The 13,924-nt window shown below is 40.1% G+C and overlaps 1 protein-coding gene across 1 annotated transcript in view; it reads right to left on the minus strand.

Moving 5' to 3' along the window:
• The window catches only part of nrn1la (neuritin 1-like a), a 99,508-nt gene that overhangs the window by 12,538 nt on the left and 73,046 nt on the right, over window positions 1-13,924 (minus strand). The window contains exon 2 of the mRNA XM_031310032.2: window positions 13,584-13,734. Coding sequence (XP_031165892.1) covers window positions 13,584-13,734 — 151 coding nt within the window. The remainder of the gene's footprint in view (window positions 1-13,583; window positions 13,735-13,924) is intronic.

A 13,924-nucleotide genomic window follows, 5' to 3' on the forward strand; every position in this document is an offset into this window, starting at 1 on the left:
TAAGTGTGTATCTATGTGTGCGTGTGTGTTTGTGTGTTTGAGAGTGTGTCTAACAACAAGAGCCAGAACAAAGCCAGAAAAAGTAAGAGATGGCGTCATGTGCAGCGGTGCAGTTTTTAGTGTGTATGGGTCTGAGTTTGTGCGTGTGTTCCTGATGTGTGTGTGTGTGTGTGTGTGTGTGTGTGTGTGTGTGTGTGTGTGTGTGTGTGTGTGTGTGTTTGTGTGTGTCTGTTCAAGTCACAGGTGGTGCAGAGACAGCGGAAACACAGCGAGGACACTGACAGACAACCAACTGCTTTCACAATAACAAAAACCTCCTGAGAATACGTCTGCTCTGCTGCTAACATGCTGCTGCTGACATCTGAAAACCTCCAAACCCCAGCTGAACTTTTTCCCCCATTGTTTTTTGGCTTAAAAATAATGTACACAGCAATATGGTAATCTGGATGTTGACTAACCTTCATGGCTCTATGTCACGGGATACATGTATTTTATTGACAGGGCAATATTTCTTAGCAAAATTGTTTCAGGAAATTAAAGAATACAATAGAGTGCAATTAAGGAGAACAGAGAAGAGTGAAACACAGTAGAGCAGCACAATATATATAAATAATTTAAGATATTATATAGGTACAGTATGTTCAACTCCAGTGACACAGTTACTACCTTGTACAGTATATTGTGCTTGAGAGTATGTCTGAAAAGAACCAATTAGAGCAGAGTTTCTAAACTTTGGGGTCAGGACTCCATGGAGTCACTTGATATGTAAATGCAGAATGACAGGACACATTTAAGATTGATATATTGTTAGATACTGTAGATAGGAATGTGGAACGTCACCTCTTTTTGGTGGAAGGAGCCGGATCTTGTGCGAATATATGTGTGGAGTGGCCAGACCTTACTCCACAGTGCTGTGGAGATAGGTCTGGAAATGCAAGACTATGAAATGATTAAATAGTTTAACCTGTGGCCTACTTATAAGTAGAGGTGTTGAAATTAATAAAATAATCGATGCATCGAATCGTGGACATGGACGATGCTGCATCGATAATCGGCCGGGCCATAATAGATTATTTCTGTTTACAATTTAATGTATGCCTAACAACCTTTCTGTTTACATATTCTGTTATGTTTTGCACAGTCAGGAAGTGCCATGTGCTCAGAGCTCTAGTTTTATGCATCCAATTTATTTAGTATTAGAGCACTGCAAAATGTTTTGTTTTTGAAGCTTGAAAAGCTATGAATTAAATATCCTATATGGCTTTAATAGAAAAATGTATTTGACGCATTGTGATGCATCGTGATGCATCACGATGCATCAAGATATCGAATCGAAGACATGATAATCGTAATCGAATCGAATCGGGGGATCGGTGAAGGTTCACACCTCTACTTATAAGTCTTTTTTTTTTTAAACAAAACTAAATACAAAATCATGGCCCAGCCCAGTTCATAAGAGAAAAAAGTAAAACTTTTTTTTTTATTATTATTATTATTACTATTATTGTACATCATTAATCCTAACACAGTGAAGACTTCATTCATGAGTGAGACATTTTATTTAGACATTTAAGTGTCAAATTAGCTTAGAACATTTAACGAATATACCCAAGTTTCACTGTCATCCTTAATATCAGAGCTGGAAATAACTCAACGTAGATATAAAACATGTCTAAAATATCAGTTATGTTATGGGTATTTTTTCACATCCTGCAGAAATCTCGTGAAAGCGTCGTGACTATTCTGTCCAAGGTTGATGTATTTAGAGGTATAAAAAAAACAAACCTCTCATCTCTGGCGAATTGCATGAATTGAAAAGAAGGAAAGACATGAAAAGAATTCAGCTATTCCTGAAGAAGAGTTTGACAAAGCTTTTATATTAAAATCATCACGCATGAGCTGCTGTGGCCTTCATCAGGGTTACCATGTTGACGTGCTTCAAGACGGCTTCCTTCACCTTGTTGAGGGGAAGAAAAAACTTTCTATTTCCCACCCACAAAAGACTTGATCTTTATTTCGCAGCTGCGGTATCTCAGCAGTAAGTGACTATTTTTATACATGTTAAATAACCTACTTTGTGTAGAATTCGTGAACATCAGAGGATTTTACAAAGCTATAATCACACGTTCTTATATGTGGCAGTTTGTTTTGTAGAAATAACAAAGAAAAGAATTGAAATTCATCCTTCTTGCCCCTCAAAATTATTTCTAAATCTACATGATAACCAGAGAGAAATGCACAACTTGGGAATATTATGCTGTCTTTGTTTGGCAGCAGTTTAAATCCTAACTGCTGCATCCTAAATGAGCTGAAAGTGACTTTAAAGTGAGGAAGGAATAGGAGTAGACGCTGCAATGAGATGCAATGCAAGCATGAATGGCCTTATCTAAATCTGTAGAGGATAAACATATAAAAGTCAATAGAAAGGCTGCTTTGGAAGACGACTGAGTGAAAGAAAACTAAACCTTGTGAGAGAGAGTTTTCTGATAACGATCGGTAGACTCCAGCTTTTGTTTGTGCGACTGCAACCAAGGAAACAAATGCCACATTTTTTACTGTTTATACTTTACAAATTCTTTGGGTAAAAGCTCTAAATGAAGAGTTTTCTCAGTTATGCTTTGACTACATCCTTTCATTTAGGAGAGACCTCTCTTCAGACTGTCCATTTTAATGTTTTTTTTATAGCTTGTGTATTGTGATACAATAAATCTTTTTTTCTACGACATCTTTCAGATGACAAACTATCTTTGCTATCTTTGATTATTATTGATCCACACTCAAAGTGTCACTAACACTGACACTGCATGTTTAATTTGGATTTTCTATTGAGTCCAGCTCATTCACACTGTTTTGTTTGACCCTACTGAGGAAGGGCGCCTCATCTCTTCTGCATAGTATCGAGTTTGGTGAAATCTCAAGCTGACCTGACAAAGTTTAGGATACTTTAGTACGTGATACGCCATGGACAGGCCCTTCTTAACCATGTGGTTACTAGGGACTTAGTCTCGCATTGCCAGACCCTCCTCCACAGCGCTGCGGAGGAGGGTCTGGCTAGTCCACACAGCATTCCGGGATGGTAGAAAAAAGTGCTCTGGTTTATTGGAATTTCTTTGAACCAATCACAATCGTCTTGAGCATGAAGCAACGGCACCTCTGCAAAATAGCCTCGGGAAGGAACTTGTTTTGGTGGAACGTGTACGTTCAAAAGTTGTTTTAGTCGTGCAACAGAAAACTTAGATTGGACAGATAGTCTAGCTAGCTGTCTTAAGTTACCCTGCAGAGATCTGAGGAGTAGTTAACTATAGTCCTCATTAATCCACCAGAGTTTAAAATGACAACACAAAGAAAGTGGAAGGTAACGGGACATCTGGCCAAAATGAAAGACATCCGGCGGCACCGGAGCAATCCCGGAAGTGGAACGCTGTGGATGTAGACTACTAGGGACTAAACTTCCCTAACCTTAACTAAGTATTCATTTAAATAGAAAGGTAGATCTTTCCCTAAAACATCCTCATTACAAAATACTGACCAAACTAAACATTAATCATTTTTAACTACTTAAATCTTTCATGTATTTCTTTATTCAGTTAGCCATTCATTTATACTATCTGTAATTTTACCATCCCAAAATGATGTTGTGGTGTTTAGAAAGCCCTCTCCACACACTTAGGAATATAGTTCTGGGTTATATTGTTATTTTTATGATGTTAATATTATTATTTAAAAACGTATGTAATCTTTTAAAAAAACTAATCCATTTATAATATACCCACAATGTGGAAGCTTGCTACTGTACAAGTTACTAAAACCGACACATTCACAGGGAAAAGAAAGAAAGAAAGAAAGAAAGAAAGACATAAGAAATATAAATATGACCTCTGATTGTCTCCTCAATGGTAGTTATCGTGCTACCATGAATCACAGTTTTAGGAGTTGGAAGATTTCTCGCAATAAGGCCACCTGTATGATACCTGCAAGTATAAATGCTGTTAAATCAATATTAACTTGGAGTGTAAAGATTAACCAATAAGTATTGGAAAAAGAGATTTAGCTACATCGATACAAATCCACAGATTTGACCCAAATTCTGCTTTAATTTCAGAGAAAAATCTATTTTATACAGCCTTACTGGCAACACCACATTCAGAAGGACCACACTGACCCAGGGACTAAGCTAAATTAAAACCAGTTAGCAGCATTGTATCATCTTCCTAAGGGATAGGCCAGAAAGTTGTTACAGTTACATGTTACATGTTTTCTATTATTGATGCAGTAGACATCATTTTCTGGGGTTTTACTGATTCAGTATATGACATAAAGTCCAAGGAAACAACTGATTTTAGTCACATTTCTATTCTATCACAAAATGTGAGTTCACAACCTGGCAACCCAAGCCTTCTTCTTAGTTATATAATAGCATACATGATAATGGCTTATTGCTAATATTCAACATGATTTTAACATTAATAAACTATTATTATTACTACTAATATCCTATAAACTCTTTATAACTTTGCCTTGATGTAAAGGGATACAGATTTTTCATCTGAATCTCCCCTGTTCTTCTTAAAGCTGCAGCAAAAGGTTACTGTTTAATTCTATAATGCCTAATTATTCTGTATCTTTAGCCCAAAATAATTCCTTTTCACCTCACCTCCTCTTGATCCACAGTGAATGACTGCAACTGCATAAAGCCTATTGTGACTATGAGGAATAAAAGCAGCGCTGCACTCCTGGGGGAGCTCTGACAATGGAGCAGCCTTGGCCTAGATGCAAATCATAGCCTCCTATACAGACTACACTGTAGCATGTATGTGTGTGTGCACGTTTGAGTGTGCACGTGCGTGTGGATCTTCAGAGGGGAGCGCCATGCTACCTCCTCATTAGGTGGCTCTGATAGAAGCGCTAAAACCATGTTCCTGATTGGATAGAGGGAGGGAGGGAGGGAAGGAACTAAAAAGAAAAACAGTGGAGGGATGGAGGAGGGTGAAAGAAGACGAGAGAGGGAGGGAAAGAGAGAGTAAACAAAGAGGAGGAGGAAAAAGAGAGGGAAGCATAAAGGGGTGGAGAAAATGAGTGAAAAGTAAGAGAGAAAAAGTGTGGCGAGTGTAAATTGGGGAGAAGCATGTATGTGGACATGTGGATTGTGTGTGTGTGTGTGTGTGTGTGTGTGTGTGTGTGTGTGTGTGTGTGTGTGTGTGTGTGTGTGTGAGAGAGAGAGAGAGAGAGAGAGAGTGAGGGAGAGCTCTTATGTCCCTGCATTAGGCAACACTCACACAAAGGTGGCTGGGTTGCAGGATTAGTAGTTTAATTGGTACCTCAAGGAATAGAAGAGATTTAACAACAGTGAAGTGGTAACACTGGTGGGCTGCAGGGCCATGGTGACACACACACACACACACACACACACACACACACACACACACGCACACACACACACACACACACACGCACACACACACACACACACACACACACACACACACACACTACTTACACAAGTTGTTATTCCACTTGTAAGAGAAATCTCTCGAACCATTCCGTTACCCTCATTTTAATCACGGTTGAGCCCAAACTTTTGAAAACAAGAATCCTTTTGCATTAATTCACACGATACACACATGCACACATCATTGTCATATGGATGAAATGATGCAGAGAAAAAGTGCTTGTCAGATTGGTCGAACAGCTTTGTAAAACCCCTCCCCCACACCTGGACGTTTGAAACAGCTGTAATAATCTTTGCATTCTGACGAGGTCGGACAACACATCGTAGGAACTAGCTCTTTTCAAGCATAACCTAACCATTAGGTGCAGTGGTGTTTTGAGCTAAATGCTAATTTCTGCATGCTAACATGGTGCCTCTACATCAGACGGCAGCGCAGCCCCCCGCCGACAGACCCAGATTCCACTGCCGCCTTCGATCTGCACTCAGAGCGCCGGGAGTCCTGAAAGTGGAGTAAAGCTTAAACCAAGATATCAATGAGATGACTGAGACTGCAAGGAGAGGCACGCAGAAGGATATATTTAGGACAACTTCATTGGGTTTTCTTTAAGGACTATAATGGCACGCTTGTAGATCTCAATGAAAATGTTTCTTAAACCAGTGTTCCCCAACCACCGGGGTCCGTGGGTCATTTGGTACCGGGCCGCACAGAAAAAACAAAAATAACATTATTTCTGTTTAATTGATTATAAGAGTCTGAAAGATGTTTTATTTTGAAAAATGACCGGATTCTCTCCCGTCTCTCGCACTTCTCTTCCTCTTGACACATGTCACGTGATATTTACCGCTCAATGACGCCCACAAACTTGCTAAAAAATTTGTAAACAATTTTTTTTGCTCAGGGGAAAAGGCCCATGGAGGAGGAGACAGAAGAGGAGCCTACAACTTCAAAGAAAAAGAAATTTAACAGTCAATACCAGGAGTCCTACTTAAAATATGGATTTACCGCAACAGATGATTCTCATGTGCCAAGCCCGCTCTTCATAATATGTGTCGACAAGCTAGCAAATGAGGCAATGAAGCCGTCAAAATTTCACATGGAGAGACCAAGCACCCCGATTTTCTGCCGTGACAGCAATCAAAACAAAATCACGGAATAAACTGGACATAAGGAACACACTTCGGTGTGTCACTATCTCCCGTTACCCCCAGATGGGACCGTTTGGTTGCACAGAAACAAACACAGGGCTCCCACTAATACATCATTAAAGGAACACGCCGACTTATTGGAACTTTAACTTATTCACCGTAACCCCCAGAGTTAGATAAGTCCATACATACCCTTCTCATCTCCGTACGCGTTGTAGCTCTTTCCGACGGCTCCACCGGTAGCTTAGCCTAGCACGGATCCTGAAGGTAATTGGTTCCAACTAGCCTACTGCTCAGAATAAGTGACAAAATAACGCCAACATGTTCCTATTTACATGTTGTGATTTGTATAGTCACAGCGTGTACAAATAACAAGGTCACATGAGACACAGCTATCTTCTAACCGTATATAAACTGGGAACTATAGTCTCAGAAAAGCAAAGCATTTCTACTCTCTGTCCGGTGCTTCTCAGGTGCAAGCATATCACTCCGCCCAAGTAGCAGAAGTAGCAGTGCTTCGCCTTTCTGAGAATATAGTTCCCAGTTTATATACAGTTAGAAGATGTCTGTGTCTCAAGTGACCTTGTTATTTGTACACACTGTGACTATACAAATCACCACATGTAAATAGGAACATGTTGGCGTTATTTTGTCACTTATTCGGAGCAGTAGGCTAGTTGGAACCAATTACCTTCAGGATCTGAGCTAGGCTAAGCTACCGGTGGAGCCGTCGGAAAGAGCTACAACGTGAACGGAGATGAGAAGGGTATGTATGGACTTATCTAACTCTGGGGGTTACGGTGAATAAGCTAAAGTCCCAATAAGTCAGCGTGTTCCTTTAAGCTAAATTGTGTTTTTCATGCATTTGTTTTCATATTATATATATTATTAGATATTTGTTTTCATGCTGGTCATATCATTTTATTTTGTCGGGTCCACAGCTTGAAGACCGGTCCATGAAAATATGTCTTACATGAAACCGGTCTGTGGTGCAAAAAAGATTGGGAGCTGCTGTCTTAAACAAAAGGAAAATCCTCCCTGGATTTCCTGAATTTCCTGGAGTCAGTTTCACAGAGTCACACACGGTGAGCTGAGCGACAACACTTCCCTTTGAACTATCCAATGTCAGTAAGCGACTGGTGAAATATAGAGCATGTATGCCATCGTTTCCAAAAGCTTCATTCATAATGCAGTAAGAAAAGAGCGCTGGTCACAATTCCTGTTATATCGCATAAAATAACTACTTAACCTGTCAGCTCTGCAGTACAGCAACTATATTTATTACAACTATTTGACCCCTTTGGTTGAGCTCTACTGTTCCCAGTATCTGTTTACAGTCTGCTGTGATGATTCTGTGTACTTCAGGAGTTCAATATAATTTTGGCACCGTACAAATTTCACTCAACAGAAACATTGCTCTTAGATAAGCGATCATATTCTAAGGACCCTTCACACATTAATGGCTCCCTTCCCTGGTCGAGAGGATACGACTTCTCTGGAAGATGGATGACAGAGGTATGTATAAATAGAGTGGTGAGCGGAGATGACGGAGGGATAGGGAGGGATGATGGATGGATACAGGATATAGAGAAATAGAGTGGTGAGAGAAAGAAAACGGGGGGAAAGACAGAAGGGAAGTGAGAGATGTTCTGCATCTTTAATCAGCGTCATCAGGCCTCCAGCCCAAACAATGAGAGGCTAAAAAGAGAGCTGAAGAGTGAATATATAGGCTGCCAGAAGAGAAGAGGCAACGCTGCTCAGGAGTAAATGTTCAAAGTTCAAATCAAACAAAAATTCTCTGAGAAATCAGTGTATCCTTAGTGTTTATTTTGACTTGGATAACCTAAATAATTTGGTCAAAATTGTAATTACCAAAGTTTGACATTTTGTGGAAATATGTTTATTCGCGTTAGATGGCAGGACTGATAGCTCTCATGTCTGTGTGTTAAATATAAAGCTACTGCCAGCAGCAGCTTTTGTTTAATTTCTAAATACCGGGCGCCTGGGTAGCTCACCTGGTAGAGCATGCGCCCATATATAGAGGTTTACTCCTCGATGCAGCGATTTGGTGTTTCATGTATTGTTTTTTATGTTTTTGTGTTTGGTGAGTCGAAGACAAATTTCTACTCTAAAGATGTGTATTTTTGTATTTTTAAACATCAGTACTTTAAAAAGTATTTCTCATGTCTTCTCATGTCACAGAAACCACTGAGAGTGAATCTTGTGTTTTAGATGTGATTATCATACTGTCGGTGTTTTTGTTCCGGCGCTCCTCTGCACAGATCTGACACCGCCCGGGAGACTTTTTTGGTTCATAAAATGTACCTGAATTCACAAATATGTAGGATATTACTACAGACATTCCGGTAATTGTATGTTGCAACATCTGCTGTATGTATTATCAGCTGGAGAGTGTAGTGCGCGCTTGACGTCGCTGTTTGCAGAACGTTATCGTTCAGCAGTGTGGATGCTCACATCATTATAGTTACAGTTATGGTTAGAGTTATCGTTCTTGGTGTGGACAGACCTTTACACTGCACTTGCTTTTTGATTATTACAAATAAAGCAAAATGATCATCTTAAAATAGAAGACATACTTTCTCTCACATCACATAAATTATGAACAGGTAAGTAAGTGGTCTTGAAGAGGATTCTTTTTTTTTCTCTCTCGGTTTTGACTAATTTGGACTCGGTCTTGACTTTGGCTCGAACCTCTTTGGACTTGGTCTTGACTCTGTCTCGACTAATCCTGGTCTTGGACTCGACAAAGGTGGACTTGACTACAGCCCTGTTGCATAGACAGTATATAAACTAGGCCAACAGATCCCGTTGCTCTGGACGGCACTTTTCCGGTGATGGCTGAGCGTTACTGCGCAGCCTCCAACTGAGCTCGAAGACGTAGATGTGACGTTAGCAAGCTGTTTGAAAGTTGTAAGTCTTCTGGTAGCTGTGCCAAGAGAAATCTCAATCTCAATATGTAAGGAAATAACATAGGCACAGGCTAATTATTGCTAACTAAAATGCTAGTTAACATTAGTAATTAAACTTAAACAGCGAATGTAAGTCAAAACTGCCTGCGAGCTTCTCCTGTACTATATGGTAATTCCTCTACTGTGCGACAGTAAGTCGCGTGGTCATGACACAATCGTTAGCCTATTTTTACAAAAACGTCCACGGAGCCATAACGTGAGATACAAGGTAATGGAGCCTTTTATACATTGTCGTGTTTCTTTAGAAATAAACAATGGACAAATAGAGTCTTTAAACGTTTCAGATGTAAAGTTATTCGCTGTCAAAGTGGCGTTAAAATGAATGGCAGTCAATGGAATCCTAACAGGAGGTGATGGCTTTGTAGCATCAAAATGGTTCCATAGGAGCTACGCGTTCCGGGGAGAGGCTTACCCTCTTGCCCTGTTGTCACGTTTCTGTCTAACTATCAAGAATGCTATGCAGCTAGCAGCGCAAACTGTGAGTCATGATTGGACAACTCAAAAAGCTCCCCGGTATGTGATTGTCATGATTGGATGACTGGTTGTCAGTCAAACTATGCTATGGCAGCATGTAACATTAAAGACCCCTGATGAAGCCTCATTAGTCCGACCAGACCACCTCTATGGCTGTGTCTGTGCCACGATTAATCACTTTAATCACTTGGGTTGGGAACCGGAGGGTTGCTGGTTCAAGTCCCAGTATGGACCAAAGTACAGAGTGTGGATTGGTAGCTGGAGAGATGCCAGTTTAACTCCTGGGCACTGCCAGGTGCTCTTGAGCAAGGCACCGTACCCCCCCCAACCGCTCAGGGCGCTGGTCCAGCACTGGCAGCCCACTTACTCTGACATCTCTCCATTTGTGCATGAATAGGTCCTGAGCATGTGTGTGTATTTCAGGCCTGTGTGTAGTGATTTCTAACAAACAGAGTGTAAATTGTAATTTCCCCACTGGGGATCAATAAACAGTATAAATTATTATAAATTATTATCAGCAGTAACTTAACACGACTCCTAAAAGCAAACATAAAATGTAAAATAAAACTGAACTTCAAACCACAGACATTCAGTTAGAAGCTACAAAAGTACTGAGAGCTGAACACACAGAGACTTTTAAACACCTCTTCTCTCATTTAATCCCAGTAAGTAAAATCATTTATTTGTTTTATCAGGGACTTTATAACAATCCTGTGATGTGATTCTCATTGGCAAAAGAAAATTTTGTTAGCAACAATGGAGGAAGAAATGAAAGAAATATCATCAGCCTTGATGTCAGTTTGGTGCACCAGAATCTTCAACACCACGCTGTTGATGACAAAGATCTCAGAACAGAACACATCTCTTTTCAGAGTAAGCAGTACACTGTGTAGAATTCCCTATCCTTTACTTAGTGCCATCCCAGGGGTTCTCAAACGTATTACGCATCTGATTTTTTTCAAGGTCAGAGGTACGGAACGATTGGCAATGACATAACATTAATCAACGCACTTATAACTTTTAAGCAGGTACATTCAAGTGGAGTACAAGTACGTTTTCCTGGTCATCATTTGTACAGATACTAAGCGGTAGGCTAACTTTTCTGGTAGCCTACCTTTTCCGGTAGCCTACCTTCTCTCTGTAATACTTTTTTTTTATTTCAGTTCAGTTTATTTAGTAAAATAAGTCCAAAACCTATTTATCCTATTCACATATTTAGAATATTTTACACAACACACAAAATAAAACCCCTCCCTACCTCGCTCTCCCCTTCCAAACCCGTCCCTACATCCCCCAGCCTGTCAGTCTGTCACCAGGGCATAGAGAACACTGTTTTCTCGGAGAAGTGTAATCACACTGCAGCCACTTTTCGGCTTGCCATTTTATCATATTGCAGCGAACGTTGTCTGCGTGGAGTTTTGAAAAATGTAACAACACTTCCGACAGCTTTATCGGCATTGCCCTCACTTACGTAACAGCAGCAGTAAAACTGTATTTCACACTATGATGGTAAACTTAGAAATGAAACTGCTATAAGTGTCGAACCAGGGGAGATCTGTACAGATCAAGGTTATAATTGTTAATGAAAACGAACGAAATAACTTGAAAACATTGTCGTTAACTGAAATAAAAATAAAAAGGAGGCATTACAAAAAAACGATAACTAAACTAAAACTGTAATGTCTTTTTGCAAAACTAACTAAAATAAAATAAAATTATCGAGTAAATGTCCTTAGTTTTCGTCTTTGTCAATGTTTTTCATAGAACAAATATATCTTTCTGACCATGACAGTTCCCGTAGACGTGTATAGTTTCCGACTGGGAACCCAGAAATCCCGACATTTCACGTCAAATTGAACACAACATAGTCCATGCCCCTCGCCTGGTATCATAGCGGTACCGAAAGTTGGAAGAAAGTGGCACCACCTAAAAGCAAGTGCCTTGCAGTGGAAGGTGGTAAAATATGTGGACAATTTATTACAGGGAAAAATCCCACGAATTTGAAAGTACATTTGAGAAGCACACACAAGCTAGGAGGCTAACCTAGCTTACCTTAACAAGGTAAAGGAGAACGCAAAGTCCCCTTTCCCCGAAACAGAAGCTAACCCCGGTACAGGGCATGGATGTATGGATATAGGGCCAGGCAGCATGACAGAGACAACCGTAGGACAGAGAACACTATAGGAGGGCTTTCACCGGCAACCCGAAAGCTGCTGGTTAGTAAATACGCAGGAACACCAAAAGTGGAAGGAAGCGTGGGTTAATATGTGAATTGATACTGGGATGTCGACACAATTGTGTGAGTCGATTGACTTCAAAAAGTTCGCCACTTTACTCGAACCAAAGTTCAAAACACCTGTTCATGTATGTCTTCTTTAGTCTATTGGCTATTTAGGTTTTTTCCTGGAACACGTCACTTACACATTCTGCACTTGTGTAGACTTTTTACATATTTATGACCATATGTAGGCTACATTTTATGTACTGGTGTTATTGTTGAATACAATTGTATGATGTTTTTGTTGAGTTATTATTACACAATACTTTTTCTGACCTTTTTGAATCCCCCGACAAATAACCCATATTACAAAAAAACTAATAAAAACTAAACAAAAACTAAGTATTTTCAAAAAAAATAAACTAAACTAGCAAACCCGCTTTAAAAACTAATTAAAACTAAACTGAATTTGAATATCTCCCTACTTTATGGATTGTCCATGCTAAATTGCTGGAGTACCTCTTTAAAGAAAGCCTGCATATTCCTCTGCTGCCAGTCAAATGTACCGTACAGGCAGCTAATGTTCTCAGCAGTATTCTCATTCATGTAGGCAGTAACACTAAAGAGTCTATTTTAAAGCATGTGTAAATGTAACATCTTTAAATTGCACACAGGTTATATACACTACTAGCACATTCTAAAGCCCTCAATTCTCTGTTACAATAGCCATGCAACGTGCATGCAATGTTTCAATTCGTGTCTATGGTAAAATTGTCATCATTCATCATTTATGTTCAAACACAGCTATTTAGGAAATATGATTCTTATACCTGCATGTTAATGAGTCATGAGTATGTCCAGTGAGGGATTAGAGAGCGAAGACTTTGATCTGTGTATTGTACGGATGCCGTGCCCTATTGATATCAGATGGCATACTGACTTTGTGGAATTGTAAAATGCTTGTCTAAACTATTCTTTCCAAAAGCCTTGCATACTCAGTTCCAGCTCAAAAATGTGTAGCACCTTCCCCAGAGAGATGCTGTCTTTGTTTTCTAAACTATCTCTCCTAAAGTAACTGGATTCTCACTGATGCTGAGCTAACTGCCCTGTGGGGTTTAGAAATGCATATTTAAATACTATGCTATCAGGGCTCAGTGCTATGGGATTTTTATAGGAAGTGTTTGCTTTGTGTGTGTGTGTGTGTGTGTGTGTGTGTGTGTGTGTGTGTGTGTGTGTGTGTGTGTGTATGCGTGTGTGCGAGTGTGCGTGTCTGTGTGTGGCACTGTATATGTGTGTTTACACCGACCTGCAGATGGAGTGTATCTCATGTGTGTCTTCATTCTTGCGGGCGCTGTCCGTGAGACTGTCGCCCAGAGCCATCAGACACTGAGCGAAACCCTTATAGATGGAGTGACACCTTCTGGCTGACGATGCAGCAACAGGGCACGGGCTCTGCACTGGAGAACACACACAAAAACCACACACACACACACACACACACACACACACACACACACACACACACACACACACACACACACACACGCACACACACACACACACACGCACGCACACACACACAGAGAAAAGATGAATTAAAAGTTGAACTCACTGTGTAATATGAACTGGGAAAATAAATCTGAGCAG

This window comes from Sander lucioperca, chromosome 7, assembly GCF_008315115.2.
Source record: "Sander lucioperca isolate FBNREF2018 chromosome 7, SLUC_FBN_1.2, whole genome shotgun sequence".
Classification (NCBI taxonomy): Eukaryota; Metazoa; Chordata; class Actinopteri; order Perciformes; family Percidae; genus Sander; species Sander lucioperca.